The following is a 21,858-nucleotide window of genomic DNA, read 5'->3' on the forward strand; positions in this document are numbered from 1 at the left end:
CCATCTTGGCTCCACCCCCCTCCAACTCATCTTACTTTGATTTATCCACATTTCCCCAGTTCCTCCATGTACAATTGGTCCTTGCTACTCACACATTCTTTCTTTCAATTTCTTCCTCTTTGAAGTTCATCCTTTGTATTTTCTGTGTGAAACTTTATTAAATGGTAAATCATTTCCCATGAGCTTTCCTCTGCTGTTTTCTTCCTTTCTTCATTAATTCAACCAGTATTTATTAATCTTCCATGTGTGAAGCTGGGGATATAGTAATGAACAAGACAGATAAAGAACCTGTCCCTGTCCTCATGGTGCTTAGAATGTGTTAGGCTAGGGAAGTGGTGTATGGAGGGAAGATAAATGGAAGCATAGAAACGCTACACAGATGTGGGATTGAGCACCTGCATTCTCATACACAGACATGATCACAAAAAGGCAATTTGAGAAATGGTTTTTGGCTGGGTGCGGTGGCTCACGCCTGTAATCCCAGCACTTTGGGAGGCTGAGGCTGCCGGATCACTTGAAGTCAGGAGTTTGAGACCAACCTGGCCAACATGGTGAAACACCGTCTCTACTAAAAATACAAAAATCGCCAGGTGTGGTGGCATGTGCCTGTAATCCCAGCTACTCGGGAGGCTGAGGCAGAATAATCGGCTTGAACCAGGGAGGCAGAGGTTGCAGTGAGCCGAGATCACGCCACTGCACTCCAGCCTGGGTGACAAAGCGAGACTCTGTCTCAAAACAAAACAAAACAACAACAACAATAACAACAACAAAAGAAATGGTTTTTATCTTTCATCTGATTTTTGTATTCTGCATTATTGCTTCTCTGGGACTCAAGTAAAGAATATTTGCAGTAGTTTAGACAGTTCTAAGTTAATGCTATGTGAAACTGTTAGAATCTCGTCTTCATCTCTCAGTCCCTTAAATCCAATTTCAAAAGATAAAAATTTGCTTTTATTCAGAGTATTCAAAGGATGTGATCTAGACTCTAAAGTGCTAGCCTGTTTCTTAAAAATGATTTTATGTGGCTGGGCACGGTGGCTCACGCCTGTAATCTCAGCACTTTGGGAGGCTGAGGTGGGTGGATCACGAGGTCAGGAGTTCGAGACTAGCTTAGCCAACATGGTGAAACCCTGTCTCTGCTAAAAGTAAAAAAATTAGCCAGGTGTGGCAGCACGCGCCTGTAATCTGAGCTACTTGGGAGCCTGAGGCAGGAGAATCGTTGGAACCCAGGAGGCGGAGGTTGCTGTAAGCCGAGATTTCGCCACTGCACTCCAGCCTGGGCAACAGAGCAAGATCCCATCTCAAAAAAAATTATGTTCACATCTTATGTATTTTATTTAGAAAGTATTTTAGCTATAATAAATTATAAAATTGAGATTAATTTATACGTACACTTTTTAGAATTATACATTCAGGATTTAAACTTCAACCACATGGGTATGGTTTAGTACTATGATGTTTTAAATATAGAAAACTGTGATTTTAAATTCTGAGGTAATTTTGTGAAAAACTCACTGTATTTTACATGAATTTTGATTGTATTCTCTATTTTTTTTTTTTTTTTTTTACAGTGGGACTCAACTGGGAGGTCTTATTACAGTACTGTGCTTCTTTTTCAACCATGGAGAGGTTTGTTTTCTAGAAAGCAATTTTTAAGAAATAGAAGAGGCTGTAGAGGAACAAGGAAATATACTCATCAAAACAATATTTAATTGTATACTACTTATGACTTCACAATATTTTAAAGACCCTTGTGTTATAAGTTGATATTTTAAGCATGTTGATTGAAATGTTTAAATAGCTAGAATTTCAAACATGAAATCTCTTGCCTTATTTTTAGTAAATATATACATATACATATATTCTGTAGAGAAAAGGAAATATTGTACTTGTTGAGTTGAGTCATATCATGCACATTATCTGATTTATTCCCACTAAACTTTTTTTGTGGGTGGTGGTAGCCTCACTATACAAGTTATGAAATTTAAATTTAGAGAAAGTTAAGTTACTTATCCACATTCCACATTTACTACATGATGAAGCTGGATTTCCCATTCTATATCTGTCTGCCTCTAAAACCTCACATATATATTAATTTACATTTTATAAATTATAAAATTATAGTTATATTTTATAAAAACTTATATATTATATATATAACATATATATTCAACTTTTTTATTGTGGTCAGAATAAGTAACATATGATCTGCCCTCTTAACAGATTTTTAAGTGTACAGTATAGTATTAACACAGTGTTGTATAGCAGATCTCCAGAACTTATTCATCTTGCCTAACTGAAACTTTGTATACATTGCACTCCCCTTAACAACAATGAAAGAGGCCTCAGGCCTGACAGCAGGGACACAGTTAAGACACTGCCACCTGCTCCCTCACTTCTTTCTGTTACATCATGCTGTCTGTTCAGTAATGCAAAATGCTCAATTCAAAATAGACATTAACTTACTAATTCAGCCCAATGAAACATAGTCCACCTAAAAAAGAGCTCACAGAAGCTTATTTCAAATATGATGGATTCATTCAACAAATTATTGAGTACATAACGTGTCCATGCTCTGCTAGATGCTGAGGATATGGCATTGAAAAAGAGAGAGATTCTGACTACTAGCTCTTGGGAGCAAAACATTTAATATGTTATGACACAGGTTACATAGGGTAGAAGTACTTTTTTTTTTTTCAAGATAGAGTCTTGCTTGTCACCCAGGCTGGAGTGCAGTGGCGCGATCTCAGCTCACTGCAACCTCTGTCTCCCGGGTTCAAGCAATTCTCCTGCCTCAGCCTCCTGAGTAGCTGGCATTACAGGCATGTGCCACCATGCTCAGCTAAATTTTTGTATTTTTAGCAGAGATGGAGTTTCACCATGTTGGCCAGGCTGGTCTCGAACTCCTGACCTCATGATCCACCCGCCTTGGCCTCCCAAAGTACTGGGGATTACAGGCGTGAGCCACCACGCCAAGCCAGGGTAGAAGTACTTTTATCCATTGCTCTTGGGTTAATTTTTAAAAATCAATTAGATAAAGGAATCATAAAAATTATACATAAAATCCTTATATATATTATTTTAAAGCAAACAAATGCATTGTCATTCAACAATGTGCTGACATAAAGACAAAGGCTTTTCTCTGAGTGTTCCAGACAACTGTTGGTATAAGTTGACTTTCTTATATGTATCATAATTCCTCTTCCAACATTTACAATTTTGGTATCTTGGAAGAGAAGAAATAACTTTTAAGACTCTTGCAAAGTAATAAGAGTTCACATTCTTTCCAGAATTTCAGAATTTTTGATGGAAAATTTTTCTAATACTCTGACCCATATGTCTTAGAAGTAATTTTAAAGTTTGTATGAAAATTTAATACTTTCATTACATGCATCGCATTTGTAGTTCCCAAATAGTTCTAGTTGTTTTTAAAATATATACTTAACCTTTCTTTAAGGTACATTTTACAAATTCTGAGGCAATCATAGCTATTCGAAGTGTGTATTTATATTCATTCATACTTGTTATGTAGAAACTCTGTTGGTGCTTGCAAATGACCTAGGTGACATTTATTTAGCTATTTGTCTTGGCATGCATACATCCCAAAGCTTGGGATGCCAGGATCATATGCCAGGATCATACTGCAGGGCTGGGCTGTCGATCTAGTTGGCCAGTCCCAGAATTCTCACAACTCTTATACGTACAATCTTGTTTGTCCCTTGGGTTTCCTTTTGCTCGGTCTGATATATCTGTTGCTGGTTTCTGGACATGGTAGTTAATTGCTCTCTACATAATGGCCTCATGAGTTAAGAGAGCTTCAAAAACTGAGAAGCTATGCCAGACACTCAGAAATGGGATCTAGTGAGCCTAGTATTAAAATTACTAAAACAAACTCACCCCTGGTTTTTTAATATGTTTGTTGTAGTAAATAGGATGTAAAGTGGGCATTTTGTTGATTTCAGGCCACTCGTGTGATGTGGACACCACCTCTCCGTGAAAGTTTTTCCTATCCTTTCCTTGTACTTCAGATGTGTATTTTAACTTTGATTCTCAGGTAACTTCGATTTATAAAACAAAGGCAAATAAATTATAATTTAAGTTTCTTAAAATATACTTCAGCACTTTGGGAGGCTGAGGTGGGTGGATCACTTGAGGTCAGGAGTTCGAGACCAGCCTGGCCAACATGGTGAAACCACATCTCTACTAAAATACAAAAATTAGCCGGGCATGGTGGTGTGCATCTGTCATTCCAGCTACTTGGGAGGCTGAGGCAGGAGAATTGCTTGAACCCAGGAGGTGGAGTTTGCAGTGAGCTGAAATTGTGCCACTGCACTCCAGCCTGGGCAAGAGACCAAGACTCCCTCTAAAAAAAATGTAAATATATATATTACATATATACACTTCAATCTATGAAGTTGTAATTACCAAATTTAGACCATTTTTTAGTTATTTTAAAAGTAAATTGAGTATAGAGTTAAGAAAATAATTCAAAATTGCTGTGTAAAAATTGCTCTCCATTTAAGAGTGTAGGCTACAGGTTTTAGATAACTACATTATGTTTTAATAAACCAAAAGGTATGCGTTTGTATATAGTTTGCCAAGATTCAAAAGTTTTTGAGAAACAATTACATTTTCTCTTCACAGTTTAAGTACTCTGACATTGTTTTCTAACCTGTGATTTTGATAACTGTGCCATGAAAAAAGTGTTCTGTGTGCAAATGAATTTGGGAAATGCGGAGTTAGATGGATAAGGAGTACATATATTCACATATTTATGAAGCATTTCTGAACAACCAATGTTTCTAACAGGACAACCAGTTTCATTTCAAACTTTTTTTTTTGGATACACTTTTTTTGTAGGGATTACATTTATAAGCATTTTAGATATTTAAGAGGTCTGAGAAATGAACAAAAAACCCCATAAGTGGTAGAATAGTGTAAATAACCTTATCAGAGAAATAAGTTTGATAGAATACTAATGAGAACTCTCACTGAATGAAATAATGATCACTATCTCCTCCAAACTCCCAGAGGACCCCATTCTTCACCTACTAGTCCCTGGGAGATTCTGCCTTATATAAAAGTCATTTGTTTGTCTTCCTTGTTTTTTAAAACAGTAAATTTATGAATCTTCCACACATACACAAATTTTTATTTATTTATTTAGAGATGAGGTCTTGCTCTGTCACCCAGGCTGGAGTGCAGTGGCACGATCGGCTCACTGCAACCTCTGCTTCCCGGGTTCAAGCGATTCTCCTGCCTCAGCATCCCAAGTAGCTGGGATTACAGGTGCACGCCACCATCCCCAGCTAATTTTTGTATTTTTAGTAGAGGCAGGGTTTTACCATGTTGGCCAGGCTAGTCTCGAACTCCTGACCTCAAGTGATCTGCCCGCTTCAGCCTCCCAAAGTGCTGGGATTACAGGTGTGAGCCACTGTGCCCGGCCAATTATATGTATTTAAAAGTACCACTGGAAACAGGGACTATGCCATATTTATCTCTTTAACCACAGAACACTGCACACATCCATGCAAATATTTGTGGCACTCAGATAAAGCTAATTGAAGAGTGGTAAATAGTAGTGTACTGGGGTGGCACAAACCTTGAGAATGGAGCAGGCTAACTTCTGATTTCTTACCAACCTGACAAGTATATTCTGGGGTTGAATTTGGATTTAGGAACCTCCTCCTCATTCAGATTTCTATATCTTTGCTCTACACTTTGCCTTCTCTCAAAGATTAGGTGATGGAAGCTGCCCATTCTTCATCACCCCTTGCTATTCATTCCCAGTTTAATTCCTAGGAAGGTGGGTTATTTTTATTTTTTGAAGTGATATCAGTCTGGTCAGTCAGGGGTTTCATGGAATAAAATGTCTTAATTAGAACATTTAGGGTTGTATCGTTGAGGGCATGTGCTATACTCTGTGTCTTAGTCAAAAGTAATTTTTGTTTGAAAAATATAAGATTACAAAGTACATAATGAGTATTTTATGATAATATTAGTAAACAATATGAACATTTAGAATTTTGTTTTTGAAAATTTATATACGATTGTACAAAGATTCATCAAAATCCAATACAGAATTTATAAAAGGAAGAGTTACAGTTTTACTATTTATGTAAAATGTTTGTGTTTCTTTTTTCATATCTAAAAGTTACTGTAATTCTCTGTGGTAAAAGGTATTGGTTCCCAATACATCTCAGTAATGCAGAATGGACAATTTAAACTTCCACATGCTTCAGCTGAATTCTAGAATGATTTTTTAATTTTTTAAGATTCCTTCTCCTTAAATTTTTCCCATAGTTTTTAACTTATTACTTTGTCAGCACTTATATTTCTCTTCAAAGTTTTTTGAAGCACAAAAGTGGTGGCATATAAAAGTTGTTGCTACACATACAGGAGAAGCATGTTGAGGTGTGCAGGGGCAGCGCTGCATCCTATTTTCTGACCTTGCTGGAGTAATAAATTTCTAATGTCATGCATATGTAGAGGAAAAAGAGCTTTTGTATTTAAAATATTTAATGGTAAATTACAATGTTAATATTAAAACTAATTTTGATTGCTTCATGCAAGGAATGAAGTATTTCAAGTTCTTTTTAGTATACTTTAAAAAGTTAACTATATTTTGTTGTATTATAGTAAAGGTAATGGAATAATGTAGATTTTATCATTTTGCAATTAGTCTTTCTTTTCAGTGACAGCCCATTTTTAGGGTGAAACTTACTGGTATCAATTCTCTCTATTAAGGACCTCAAGCAATGATAGAAGGCCCTTCATTGCACTCTGTCTTTCCAATGTTGCTTTTATGCTTCCCTGGCAATTTGCTCAGTTTATACTTTTTACACAGGTAAGATGATTTTTTAAATTAATTTTTATTTTTATTTTAAGTTCTGGGGTACATGTGTGGGATGTACAGGTTTGTTACATAGGTAAATGTATGCCATGGTGGTTTTTGCATCTATCAACCCATCACCTAGGTATTAAGCCCAGCGTGCATTAGCTGTTTTTCCTAATGTTTTCCCCACCCCATCCCTTGACAGGCCCCAGTGTGTGTTGTTCCTCTCCCTGTGTCCATGTATTCCATTGTTCAGCTCCCACTTATAAGTGAGAACATGTGGTGTTTGGTTTTCTGTTCCTGTTGCTGAGGATAATGGCCTCCAGCTCCATTCATGTCCCTGCAAAGGACCTGATCTTGTTCCTTTTTATGGCTGCGTAGTATTCCGTGGTGTATATGTACCACATTTTCTTAATCCAGTCTATCACTGATGGGCATTTGGGTTAATTCCATGTCTTTGCTATTGTGAATAGTGCTGCAATGAAGACATGGGTGCACGTGTCTTTGTAATAGAATGATTTATATTCCTTTGCATATATTATTTAAGTTGAATGCAAGATGTACTTGGTTGTTTCCATAGAAATTTTTAAATATGGTTACATTTACGCCCTAAAAGATTTTCAAAATAGGGAATAAAGTTTACTTAAAGGTATGATTTTTATGAAATAATATAATTCCACATTCTTTTACTGTATTGGTTAGTTTGACAGATTTTAAGGCTCGGCATGTGAAAGACTTTTTCTATTATTTTTATTCACAAATGTTATTTTTGGTGTTTGAGATAATATCTGTATATATCTACCTATAGATTTTCCTTTTGTCCTGGGAATCATTCTGGGTGCCAAGCTACACAGCATGCTAAGGGCCAATCCTGCTCTTCACAGCAGGACGTTCTGCTTCTAATTCAGCTGAATGTTGGCTGTTTTGTCTGTAGAGCAGAATTTTACCTGGAACCATTTCTGTGAGCTTTAATCATAAAGCTCATCATTGCTTAAGTGAGCTGAGCCCATATCCTGTTTCTAAAGCAACTGCATAACTAGTAACAAGAAACTGAACTGGGGAAGCAGAGAGTAAATGGAGAATTTTGATGACATTTCATGATACTAAGATTTTCCATCAGAGCTCCTTCCTACATAACAAATGCTGATGATAATAATAATATTCTATATTGGAAGTGAGAAGTTCTGCCAAGAAGTCTCATGCTGCCAATAGCCTACAAAGAATGAAATTATAACCCCAGCTGAATTGGTGCTGCATGTTTAAAGTATTCCGTCTGTTTAACTTCATAATAGTTGGCCCCTTTCAGGTTATAACACAGACATTATTCTATGGTTTTCATTATTTGCACATGCCAACAGAGTAGAATAGATTTTTAATGAGCATCATTTCATTGCAAGCAAATTTATTAATCCAGTGATACTGATGAAACTAAGAAGCTCTTTGGGGCCGGGTGTGATGGCTCACGCCCGTAATCCCAGAACTTTGAGAGGCTGAGGCGGGTGGATCACTTGAGGTCAGGAGTTCAAGACCAGCCTTGCCAAGATGGTGAAACCCCATCTCTACTAAAAATACAAAAAAATTAGCCAAGTATGGTGGTGGGCTCCTGTAATCTTGGGAGGCTGAGGCAGAGAATTGCTTGAACCCAGGAGGTGGAGGTTGTAGTGAGCCGAGATTGCACTACTGCACTCCAGCCTGGGTGACAGAGTGAGACTCAGTTTCAAAAAAAAAAAAGAAGTTATTGGGTAAGTTTGATATTGCTGTTAATGATTTTCTAGTCATTCTCTGGATATATACTAGGCTTTTATTTTTCTTTACTAATGTATATAGTTTTGTTTGTATGTGTGTGTTTCATGCTTACAGAGGGATAATTCAATGTTATTTTCCGGGAGTACTTTAAGATTTTATTCTTAATTGTGTTTTTCATAGATTAAGGTTAAAATTAGTTAATTGTGCAATCACATCTGGCTAATTTTTTAATTTTTTGTAGCGATGAGGTATCACCATCTTGCCCAGGCTGCTCTTGAACTCCTGGGCTCAAGCAGTTCTCCTATCTTGGCCTCCCAAAATGCTGGGATTATAGGCGTGAGCCACCATGCCTGGCCCAATTTTTTTTTTATGACTTCTGTACTCTCCTGGAATTTTCAATCCTATCAGTTATTTCCTTGAACATTTGAAGCATAGTTTAAAGATATATCTGATTATGCCAGAGAAGTGTTTGAGTGATCTCCAAGCTAAGAATAGTTTTTATATATTTAGAGGGTTATAGAACAAAAATAGAAAAAGAATATACAGGAGACTGTATGTGACCAACAAAGCATAACATATTTATTATCTGGCCTTTTATATAACAAATGTGCTGATCCCTGATCTAAATCTTTTGTGGATCTATTTCTATCGTGTTAGTGATAGTGTCTTATCTCCATCTATGTTGGGTTATTTTTGATGTGGTGCTGGACATCATACATGAAAAATTGGAGAGGCGAGTAAAAAGCACTGATAAATCTTGAACCACCTTTATGCAATCAGATTGAGATGATCCGTAGATGGGTTTCAGTCTTTCTGAGGGCTGCTTGATTTCTGGTTCACTATTATAGTATGGCCTTTTTGAAACTCCAAACTAAAGCATCCGTCTTGGTGCACTCTGCTGAATCTGCTGAAATGCCTGCTCAGCTTGTTGGTCTTCCAACTGCCTCTCAGCTGGAAGGCATCTGCCTGTGTTGAAATTGGCAGATACCTCTGGGAGAAAAGTGGCCTAAAATGTCATGCTCATCGGTATAGATTGCCATCTATCTTTTTAATTCCTCATTTGCTTTGTTAATAGTCTGTGGCTTTTATACGTATTTAAAAAATATTTTTATTTATATATTTATATTTTTCCTAGCCATTCTAGTTCTTAGTGGGAAGGTTGGTTCAAATTCCTTTGCTTACCATTATTAGAACTGTAGCCCTCCTCTTATATTTACTTTGCCTGTGAATAGTAAAGTGTTAGTTTTCTATACTTTTTTCACTTTTGCTTTTTTATATTATTTCAGATAGCATCATTATTTCCCATGTATGTTGTGGGATACATTGAACCAAGCAAATTTCAGAAGATCATTTATATGAACATGGTAACATTTTAAATATATATAAGTCAAATATTAAGATAGGTTCTCAGAGTTTATAAAATCGAAGTGATTCTGTTTTATATGGTACCTCCTCTTTGGTAATATTTAATACATATGGTATTGGTGATATCCAGAAGGAAAACTGGAAATGTATATTATAGATGACATATTATAACAGATTATACTTTCAACTGGACTGTAGATGTGTTTTATTCTCTAGAACTTTTATTTTTGTTTTACTTATTATTATTACTACTTTTAAAACTGCCTTTTCTTTCTCAGACATGAGATTTTTAGCATTTTGCCTGAATATGACACTCTAACTGAAATTTTATATTCTTGCAATTTTGTTTTTGGCTTAGGTCCCAAACATAGCTTCCTTAAAAACATAAAAAGTTAATAAAGCTTCATAAATAATAGAAGTCCTGAAGTCTAACAAAAATATGATTAAACTGGTATTTATAACTAAGTCTTTCTTATTATATTACTCCATTGTTAAAACAATAGAAATCGTAGACTTATTTTTCATTGTTCCAAGTAGCAGATGGAGAAAAAGTTAAATTCTGCCAGATAGAGTTTATGGTCTTGAATTTTAATACTTAGAATCTAGCAGTGACTTGAAATTCTGTTATCATTTGGCCAAGAGTCATTCATCTTTATGCAAATAAATTTGCATTAGAAATGGCTATATACCTACAAAATATGCATTATGCCAATATATGTAATAACCATAAAATGTATTTTTTTCATTTTTTTAGATTTCAGTTACCCTTAGTTTCATTTTGATGTTTGGAAATTCAATATACTTATCTTCTTATTATTCTTCATCTTTGTTAATGACGTGGGTAAGTGTTTAGTTCATAAAGTTGGTTTTTTTTAACCTGCCAAATAGCATGTTTTCCTGTCTAAAACAGGTGTAAGAGAATAAATAGGCCCTTTCCTGATTATCACTCAACATGACAAAATCTTCCCAAGCAAAGCTTTTTATCTGTCTTATCCTTGAAAAATACTATAGTAGGAAGTTTTTCTTTTTAAGACAGTGCCCAAGTAAATATTTAAAAATGATCATAAAGTAATAAGACTTACTTTAATCATATCCCATTTTATGATAAAAATGACTTCTTTTCTCCTAAGTCACTTGAGGAGGTTAAATACTCATTGCAGTGACACTGCCATTGCCCAGAACATTTTTGGAACTCCTCTGAGTTTCCTTCACAGACTATGGCACATTCTTTAGTATGTCTTGCCTTTCAAGAGTGGATTTGATTTTTGGAAATGACCAAAATTTTGTGAATATTTTGTGTGATTGGGCTGGGTAATACAGATCTCGCTCAAACGATGGTGTGACAGTAAAGTCATAAGACCGATTATTTTGCACCTATAACTAAATTATTTCTGAAGGCAGTTTAGAAAGTGTAGTTCCAAACTACTTTGAGTGATGGCAAGATAATTAGAATAAGTGTGCAGTCTCCTCACGGGAACTACATGGAATGACACTCTTTTGGATATGTGTTTGGAAGGGTGGTTTAGTAAATCAGTTCTATTACATTGTAGTTATACTTCTGATATCTATAAGCCAGAACCTAGAATATTCTCCTGTACCTCCCATCTCCACACTGATCAGAAATGATACCAACTACGGTAATGCCAAAATATAGCACTTTTCCATGTATGGTGCAGTGATTTAATCTTTTGGGACTGCCCTTATGTTTTAACATTTTTGCTTTCCGTATCCTTCTTCCCTCATAGTAATCCCTCCTCTTTCTCTCCCAGAAAAAATGCTCTTTCTTTCCAACATTTTGTCAAACTATTTCACCATTACAGAGTAGAGGACTCCTAATAGTGTGCTCATCTACCTCTTTTAATGAAAACTTTTTTATTTTGAAATATAGTACAGATAAAACTGCATTAAAGCAAATGTTTTGTGTGCTGACTTAGTGCTGGCTAATACTGATGAGTACAATGTCCCCTTCGTGTCTGCAGGGATTGATTCCAGAACACCCCCAACCCCTGTGGATACTAAAATCTGCAGATGTTCAAGTTTCTTATATAAAATGGTGTGTTATTTGCATATAATCTATGTACATCTTCCTATATACTTTAAATCATCTCTAGGTTACTTATAACGTCTAATGCAATATAAATACTATGCAAATAGTTGTATACTGTATTGTTTTTTCATTTGTACTTTTTAAACTGTTGTATTATTATTATTTCAAATATTTTCTATCTGCTGTTGGTTGAATCTGCAGCAACTGGAACCCATGGATGTGGAGGGCTGACTGTGTTATGTATTATGTGGCAAACATTCTTAAACTACCATTATATCAAAATTATAACTCTCTAAATGAGTGTAGAAGCCTCCATGTGACCTGTCCCAAAGCACTCCCTTGTACTGCCCTAAAACGATAATGACTGTCTTGACTGCTATGATAGTAACTTTCCAGCATTCCTTTATAGTTTCATCACTTAAATTTCTCTTTTTAGCTACAAGTTTCCTGCATATCTGCCTGGTTTTATCCTCATAAAATTTATTTGTTGAAGAACCACAGTCATAGAACATGTGGAGGATTTCATGGTCCAGATTTTGCTTTTTGAGTTCTTGTGGTGTAGCTAAGCATGTTCCTTTGTCTCATGGTATAGCTTGATATATTAGAAATTGGATCTGAAACCTGGATTGCTTCAGGCTTGATCACTTTTGCAAGTCTTTAGTATTGTTCTTTCATTAAAAGGCACATAATGTCTCTCTTTATGGTACTAGCCTTCAGTGCCTTATGCTGGCTCTGTTAATTCATTAGGGATTGCAAAGTGGTCACATTCTAATCTGTCATCTAAAGTTCATTTAGGAGAAGTAAAGTAAATGTTGATTTACCTCTTTATTTGCAAGTTTTAAAAATAATGAATTGATTCCCTGTCATCTTCCAAATGTAGGCTCTTTGGGCTGTGTATGTGTGTGTTTAGGTTTCATTAGGAACATAGGGATTTAAACATTTTTGATGTATTTCAAGTTAATTGAAATTAACATCTTTACTCATTCTCAGATTGTTTCTTTGTTGACCAGGGGAGCCTCTTTAGGTTTCTCCTAAGTTCTCTGACATGACACTGGTGGTCTGATAGCATACTTGTGTCATGTATGACAAGTTTTTCCAGGTCTCTCTTGTGTACTCCTGCCCAAAACCTGGAGGAAGCCATTCCTGCAAGGCACCCTCGTTGCCTTTACTGGGGAAATGGTGTTTTAAGACCGCAGTCTGGGACCCAAGGATGCTCATTGATACTGAGTAGGTCATTGTTTCTAGGCCTTATTAGTGGGCAGAGCTAGGAAATATTATAGGTTGCAGGCTCTCTCTCTTTCTTTAAAAATCTACCATGAAAATATGTGTGTGTGCATGTGTGTGTGTGCATGCATTTATGGTAAACTAGCTCACAAGTTCTGATGGGTATTTCCAAATCAAATTCAAGAATGTAGGGTTTTTACTTAACTCTTTCTATCCTGTATTTGCTTTTTGTTTCTCTTGGGTCTCAAGAAGCCAGGGGATGATAGAATATCATATATCCATTTGCCTTCTCCCAAAATGTATGCATGAGAATTGCTATACTGCACCACGCACATGATTATGAGAAATAAAGAATTTTTTGCATATCCTTCTTTCATTCTCTTCACCCATTTTATTTTTTTTTACTAATTCTGTATCTATATTGTCAGAACAGAGTATTGCATACTGTACTTTCTGCCTTATCAACCTTATTTCATGTTTTTATGTGAACAAATATGCATTTATTTATCACCAGTCTTTATGTCGTTATCTCCCAGTTATCTTGGTTATTTTAGTCTTGTTCTACAAGAGAATTCCTTCAATTCTGATGTGTTTGTCAGTTTGTTTTGTCGCCTTTTACTTGAAAGTGAAGTTGGCTCTATGTAAAATTCTTGTCTCTTTTATTTTTACTTTTTCTTTCTTTTCTTCTTCTTTTTTTTTTTTTTTTTTGAGACGGAGTTTCGCTGTTGTTGCCCAGGCTGGAGTGCAATGGTGCAGTCTTGGCTCACTGCAACCTCCAACTCCTGGATTCAAGAGATTCTCTTGCCTCAGCCTCCCATGTAGCTGGGATTACAGGTGCCTGCCACCACACCCAGCTAATTTTTGTATTTTTAGTAGAGACGGGGTGTCACCATGTTGGCCAGACTGGTCTCAAACTCCTGACCTCAGGTGATCTGCCCGCCTCTGCCTCCCAAGTGCTGGGATTACAGGTGTGAGCCACCACGCCCAGCTGTCTCTTTTATTTTTTGCTTTGAGAACTTGTTTTACTTCTGTCCAAAAAGGTTGCTATTAAAAGTGTTACAAGTTTTGATACGTTATAAACGTATCACTTTCTCTTGAATACTTTTTATCTTATTTCTTTTTTTATTTCTAAAAGTTTCTTCTCTTCACCTTTTATAGCTCTTAAGGCATTATTATTATGTTCATTTCCTCATATTCCTTCTAGTTTTTTAATGTCTGAAATTATTTTTGTTTTATTTCAAATTATTTGATTTCTGTCAGCTCATTTCTCAGTTTTTCTAATTTTGATTTGTGTCATTCTTTCACATATTTTAGTATTTTTAAATATCTTATTTTAAATGGCTCATTTTGAAATGTAAGTTTTGTTTAATTGTTCAGTCTTTCATCCTTAAGTAACTGTGTTAGCTATAGGATTTTTCAGATAAGCCCTTTATCAGGTTAAAGAAGTTCCCTTCTGTTCAGCTTGCTGAGTTTTTTCAAAAATGAATTTTGAAGATATGATATCATATGGTTTCTCTTTTCTGTTTTGTTAATGTGCTGCATTATATTGGTTGATTTTCAAATGTTATAGCATCTTTGCATTCCTTGAATAGACCTCACTTTAGTCATGCTGTTTTATTATTTTTTGTGGGATACAGCTTTCTAAAATTGTACTTACGATTTTGCACCTAAGTTCATGACAATAATTGGTTCATAGTTTTCTTGTGACATCTTTGTCTTTTTTGGTATCATGGCAATGCTGGCCTCATAAAATGAGTTATGAAGTGTTCCCTCTTCTCCAGTTTTCTGAAGAATTTGTGTAAAATCCTTATGATTTCTTCCCTAAATATTTGGTAGAATTTACCAGTGGAACCATCTAGGACTTTCTTTGTAGGAATGTTTTTAACTACAAGTTCCATTTCATTAATAAGGTATAAAGCTATTTGTGTTATCCATTTCCTCTTGAGTGAACTTTGGTTGTATCTTTCAAGGAATTTTTTTATTTTATTTACGACGTCAAATTCATTGACAAAGGCATAATATTTTATTTCTTTTATGTATCTATAGTATCTGTAGTGATAGTTCCTCTTTCATTCCTGGTATTAGATGTTTGTGTTCTATTTTTTTTTTCTGATCAGTCTGGTTAGAGGTATATCAATTTTATTAATTTTCTTAAGGAACGAGCTTTTGTTTTCATTGATTTGCTCTACTGTTTTTGTTTTCTGTTTCATTGATTTCTACTCAATCTTTATTACCTCATTTCTTTTGCTTACTTTGGGTTTTGCTCTCCTTTTTTCCTAGTCTTTTTTTTTTTTTAAAGGTATAAAGCAAGGTCATTGACTTGAGACCTTTCTTGTTTTTTGTTTTTAAACACAGGTGTTTAGTGCTATAAACCTTTCTCAAAGTACTGCTTTATCAACATCCCACATATTTTGATAAAGTACATTTTTAAATTTATTTCATGTTATTGTCATACATTTTACTTAAACATGTGATATAGAAATCTCAATAAATTTTTGTTTTTACTTAAACAGTAAATTACCTTTTAAAAGTATTTGAGATTTTTAAAATGTTATATATTTACCCTGTAGTTACCATTTTTGGTGCCTTTTACTTGTGTACAGCCAGATTGATCTATACTGTATTCCTGCTGTCTGAAAGACCTCCTTTAACATTTCCTTTAGTGCAAATCACCTGGTCATGAAGTCTTTATTTTGCCTTCATTTTTGAAAGGTATGTTTCCTGGGTGTAGAATTGCAGGTTAACAGCCCTTTTATTTAAGAATTTAAAAGATGCTGCTTGACTTGTCTTGTTGTTTGCATTTTTTTCTTATGAAATCTGTTGACATCCGTACGCTTTCGTCTGTAAATAATATGTTACTTCTCTAGCTATTCCTAGCTAGAGATAAGATTTTCTCTTTACCACTGATTTTGAGCAGTTTGTTTATATAATGTGCCTTACTATAGCTTTCTTTACATTTCTTGTATTTAGGATTAATTGAAATTCTTTGATCTTTAGGTTTACAATTTTTATCAAATTTGGAAAAATTTTGGCCATTATTTCTTCAAATATTTTTCTGCCTCCCCACTTCACTTTCATTTAGGGACTCTCATTACATGCATATTGGGCTGCTTGAAATTGTCCAGTGGTTCATGGAGCCTATGTTTATTTTTGTTCTTAATTTAATTTTGGATAGTTACTATTGCTGTGTCTTCAAGAGTTCACTAGTTGTTTTTCTGCAGTATCTAACCTGTTGTTAATCACATCCAGTGTATTTCTCTTTTAAGTCATTGTAGTTTTCATATCTAAAAGTTCATTTTGGATCTTTGAAGTATTTTTATGTCTCTAGTTAACATGTTCTTTCTCTGTTACCACTTCTTCACCATGTGTAATACAGTTATACTAACTGCCTCAGTGCCTCCACCTGCTAATTCTGTCATCTGTGTCGGTTTCAATTAATTGTTTCTTCTTCTCATATCGGGGTTGTGTTTTCTTAAGTGTTTGCATGCTTGGCAATGTTTACTTTGATGCCAGGCTTTGTGACTTTTACCTTGTTAGCTGCTGGATTATTTTCTTATTCCTATAGATATTCTTGAGCTTTTTCTGTGATGCAGTTAAGCCACTTGAACATAGGCTGATCTTTTCAGGTCTTGCTTTTAAGATTTGTTAGCTGGAATGAAAGTACTGGTTAGTTTATGGCTAATATTGCTGCTCTCTGAAGCAAACTCTTCTGTGTAGACTACCTGATGTGCCCTTTGGCTGCACTATTTTATATTCCCACCAACAGTGCATAAGCATTTCAATTTTTCTACATTTTTGCCAAGACTTGTTACTTCTGGTTTAGTTTTGGTTTGTTTTGTTTTATAATGGCCATCCTAACAGTTTTGAGGTGGTATCTCATTGTGGTTTTGATTTACATTTCCCTGATGATAAGTGATGTTGAACATCATTTTAAATACCTGTTGGAGATTTGTATTTATTCTTTGGGGAAATGTTTATTCAAGTCCTTTGCTCATTTTTAAAAGAAATATGTGTGTGTGTATGTGTGTGTGTGTGTGGTTTTTTTTTTTTTTTTTTTTTGCTATATTCATCAGAGATACTGGCCTGTAGTTTTCTTGTAGTATCTTTTTCTGGATTTGGTATCAGAGTAATGCTGGCCTCATAAAATGTGTATAGAAGTGTTCTCTTCAATTTTTTGGGAGAGCTTGAGAAGGATTGGTGTGAATTCTTATTTAAATGTTTCATAGAATTCTCCAGTGAAGCCATCTGGTTCGAGGTTTTCCTTTGTTGGGAAAATTTTTATTACTGATTTAATCTCCTTATTAGTTATAGATCTGTTGAGTTTTTTTTACGTTTTCATAATTTACTCTTGGTAGGTTGTATGTTTCCAGAAATTTATTTCTTATAAGTTATCTAATTTGTTGGCATATAATTGTTCATAGTTGTCTCTATAATCTATTTTTCTTGGTATTTTAGTTTTTTAGGGTGAGAAAGTAAATGTGGTTCCTGTTATACAAACTTGGACAGAAGCAGAAGTTTCATTCTGATTGATTTTAGTTACTTTGGGTGAAACATTACCATGTTTCAATGAGGAAGATATGTATATATATAATTATTCTCAGAAAATACTTCCCACTATTCCTTCCAGCACATTCGCTCCACCTTTCTTTTCACCCTGTTACTGCCTATTCCCTGTAGGTAAGAAATCTCATTAGTTTTCTGGTTGACCCATTTAGTTGGCTTTTTAAAGTACTAATAACTGTTACATGTATATTTTTATATCTCCTCTTCTTAAATTAAAGATAGTCTTTTGCCTTTTTTTTTTGTTTAACAACCTATCCTGGATATCAGTTCATAGAGATTTTCCTCATTCTTCTTGGTAGTTTCCTAGCGTTCTACTGTGGATTTACTGTAATTCAGTCAGTCTCCTATGTCTGGGCATTTAGGTTGTTGCCTAACTTTTGCATTTACAAACAATGTTGCAATGAATAATCTGATACATTTATATTTTCCTATTGGAAGTTTAGTAATCCTGGCTCACTTTGGGAATTTCTACACCAACTAAATGATACAAAATTGGAATCCAAGTCTAAATAATACGCAAGTCCGAGAATTCAGTTTCTCATGAGAGCACTGTTTTCACCCCAAACTTGGGAATAAACAAATAACCTATCAACTTGTAGAGATGGTAGGTGAAGTATTCTTAGTCACTGTGTGTCTTAGTCAGTTTGGGCTGTTATAACAAAAGTACCACAGACAGGATGGCTTAAACAAAAGGAATTTATTTCTCACAGTTCTGGAGGCTGAGCAGTTCAAAAATCAAGGTGCCAACTGATTTGGTTCTTGGTGAAAGCCCTTTTTGTGGTTTGCAGACAGAAGCCTTTTTGCTGTGTCCTCACATGGTAGAGAGAGACATCAACTCTCTAGTCTCTTGTAATACGGGCACAGTAATCCCATTCATGAGGGTTTCACCCTCATGACTCAATTGCTTCCTAGAGGCCCACCCTCCAAACACTATCACACTGGGGATTAAAGATTCAGTCTGTGAATTTGAGGTGGACACAAATACTCAGTTCACAGCACTGCAGGTATAGTTTTGAGGACCCTAGCTTTATGTATTAGTGTCAATTCCAACTTGTTACCTTGCATAGACCCAAGGCCTCTTCTGCTGCCCTCCCCTTACAATACAAGCCTATAGTTGGAACCTTATTCTACAGGCCTTTATAAAGACTGCCAGGGGTGGTGCTTCTCTGCTGATTAATATTGTATTTTTTAAAAATAATCTTTTTTCTAGCATCAGAGAAGTTCTTTCTCTTTCACATGAGTATACATTTTTTAAACATGTTTAAATATTTTATTCGGCAGTTTGGAGAGGAAGGATTTTCATGTTAGTTTAGTTCACTAACGTTGCTGGATAACTGACATACAGACTTGCATGGTTGTTCTCATCTGCTCACATACCATTTATCTTTGTAGAGGAATTATCCTGCAGAAAATGGTCAGGGTATTTAAGTGAGGAAATAATGAGGCAACTTTTTGACACACAAACCATTTAACTCTCACCTCAAGGAAATTTGCCAAAATTTGTCCAAAATTTGAAAAATCAACAGTTAAGGAGGAAAATGGCTGGTGATAGCTGAGATGGAACAGGGTGGCTATATAATTTTTGAAATGTACCATTTATACAAAATATAAATGTTAATTGTATTGAATTGTTTCATTTTCCCTTATGTGCATTTTAGGCAATAATTCTAAAGAGAAATGAAATTCAAAAACTAGGAGTATCTAAACTCAACTTGTGGGTAAGATTCAATGTTTTTAATTCAGTTTATTTAAATTCTACTTTTTATTTCTATAAACTGAACACAGTATGCTTTAAAATGCTAATGATTTATAGTTAATAAATAGCTACTGTCTTAAAAATAGTTACCATCTAAGGTAGATAGATATGTAAGGAAATAGTCCTTAGCAAGGACTAGAAATCATTTTCAAGAAGTTAGCTCACATATTTCACAACTAACTTTCAGGCCACTCTTCCTTTATGTTTGATTCTGCTATATCCATACAGCCTTGCTTTTTAAAATTTGTTTGTCTTGAGTTTCTCTCTTTAGCTTCAATTAACCTTCCCTTCAACATAACTCAAGTATGTAGTTTCTTGCCAGCTTTCTCCTTTTCTTTCCTCTGCATCTATCTGCATCTGTCTCTCTTTCCTTCTGCTTCCAACTTTAGACTCTATTACTTTTGTCCTTTTAACATTTTCCTTACAGTCTCCCAGCCCCTTCTAATTTGAACTCAGCCACTACCTAATTTTTGTTTAGCTTCTTCCCAAATATGCAGATGGATGGCCCATATTACCTCCATGGTTTCCTAGTAAAATAAGTTATTAGGCAGGTAGTGCAACTCCTAAATTCTCTTAATATGAGACAGACAATATTCTTTTTCTCTGGTCTGTGATGTTCTTCTATTAAAAAATAAACCCTGGGCCACACACACTGGCTCACGCCTATAATCACAGCACTTTGGGAGGCCAACGTGGACAGAGAGCTTCAGCCCAGGAGTTTGAGACCAGCCTGGGCAACATGGCAAAACCCCGTCTCTACAAAAAGTAGAAAAACTAGTTGGGCATGGTGGCATGAGCCTGTGATCCCAACTACTCAGGAGGCTGAGGTGGGAGGATCGCTTGAGCCCTGGAAGGTTACAGTGAGCCATGATTACCCCATTGCACTCCACCCTGGGTGACAGAAGAAATGAACTGTATCTTTACATGTTATATATTGAAAGGATAAGTCTGGAAATGTTACAAGTTGAGGAGGTAGGTTCCTACCCACAAGACAAGAGAACAAAATGGAAGGAGTTGCTATTTTCTCCTTGTTGGAGGCATTCTCCCATCCTTTATGGTGAAAATATAGAAAGATTTGTCCACTAAGTTGTTGAATGAATGGCATGATGCTTTTTTTGTCTTTTTATTATTCTTTGTTGGTTCTACCAATTTGACTCTTTGCCCAGGTCACCTGTCCTTAGGCATGCAGGCTTTGTAGAAATTCACATATCGACATTACACTTGTAATATATAATTCTTTCACTTCAGAAAAATTGAGCAATTTAATAACTCAAAAGGAGGTCAGAATTTCAGTTGCAAGCTATTGAAAAATGACAATAAATAGAAGAGTGTCCATAAACATCAAAAAAAATTCTGCCAAGGCTGCACTCAAAGGAAAATTAACTGTCTTCATTTTCAACAACATTTTCAGTAATAGACTGGAAAGAACATGAATTGACTAAGTTTTAAAATCAAGAATATCAAAGAAACAAAAAATCTAAGGAGGGAAAAGTTGAGATTTAACCAAATGTTCAGCTTATATGTTTTTTAAGCTTCCCTAGGTATTGTTTTCTGTTTTTAGCTCTGTGTATCTTTGGCAAAAATAAGTATTTATTACACACAACCTGAACAAGGTATTTTTAGATCTAAGTGATTCACTTTAGAGTTTAACGTCAATAGAAGCAAATTCACTGTTTAATGGGAGACTCCAGTTTTTGGTGACGAAGTAATTGTTGAATTGAGCTCATGCTGAAATTTACAAAATTTACAAAGGGGAACTTTTTGTGCATCATGAAGCATGAGAATCATTACAAGAAGGGAAATGGAACCTCCAAGATAATCTAAAGCTCAGTACTAAGGCCAGATAAGGATAGTATGAGAAAGGATATTCTTACTTGTGAGCATAGATTCAAAATTTCACCTAGATTAAAAACATTCCTTACACACAAAAGTGTAAAAGATTAGTAACCCAAGAACAGCCATATATCTGATAAAGATAATCCACTTGTGATAAATCTGGCTTATTCTAGGAATCCAAAGATGTTTCTGGAAAATCAAAAAATGTAAATTATCACACTAAGAGATTAAAAGAGAAAAATATCTTATGATCGTCCCATTAGATGCAGAAAATAAAATTGATAAAATTGAACACCCATTTATAATGAAAACATTTAACACAGTATAAATAACAGTTTTCTCAACCCAGTAAAATTCTTCAGCAGTCATTAGTCTTACCGATAATAAGGTATTTAGAGTGTTCTGTTTAAAATCAATATAAAGATAAATGTGCTTTTTCACATTTTATTAAAGGTCCAAACTACCCTAGTAATGCAAGAAAAGTAA

At 35.1% G+C, this 21,858-nt stretch overlaps 1 protein-coding gene across 12 annotated transcripts in view; it reads left to right on the forward strand.

Moving 5' to 3' along the window:
• DPY19L2 (dpy-19 like 2) overlaps positions 1-21,858 on the forward strand; it is a 110,557-nt gene that overhangs the window by 40,987 nt on the left and 47,712 nt on the right. For 6 of the 12 annotated variants that reach the window (XR_010129311.1, XM_055358096.2, XM_055358094.2 and 3 more), the window contains 6 exons: positions 1,572-1,629; positions 3,963-4,054; positions 6,748-6,847; positions 9,868-9,945; positions 10,701-10,787; positions 19,439-19,498. Coding sequence is in view for 11 of the 12 variants with exons in the window: in XM_055358096.2 (XP_055214071.1) it covers positions 1,572-1,629; positions 3,963-4,054; positions 6,748-6,847; positions 9,868-9,945; positions 10,701-10,787; positions 19,439-19,498 (475 nt within the window). In the remaining variant the exon portion in view is untranslated. The remainder of the gene's footprint in view (positions 1-1,571; positions 1,630-3,962; positions 4,055-6,747; positions 6,848-9,867; positions 9,946-10,700; positions 10,788-19,438; positions 19,499-21,858) is intronic. The other 6 variants (XM_063693854.1, XM_055358095.2, XM_063693855.1 and 3 more) reach the window with 4 other exon arrangements.

Source organism: Gorilla gorilla, chromosome 10 (genome assembly GCF_029281585.2).
Source record: "Gorilla gorilla gorilla isolate KB3781 chromosome 10, NHGRI_mGorGor1-v2.1_pri, whole genome shotgun sequence".
NCBI classification, from domain to species: domain Eukaryota; kingdom Metazoa; phylum Chordata; class Mammalia; order Primates; family Hominidae; genus Gorilla; species Gorilla gorilla.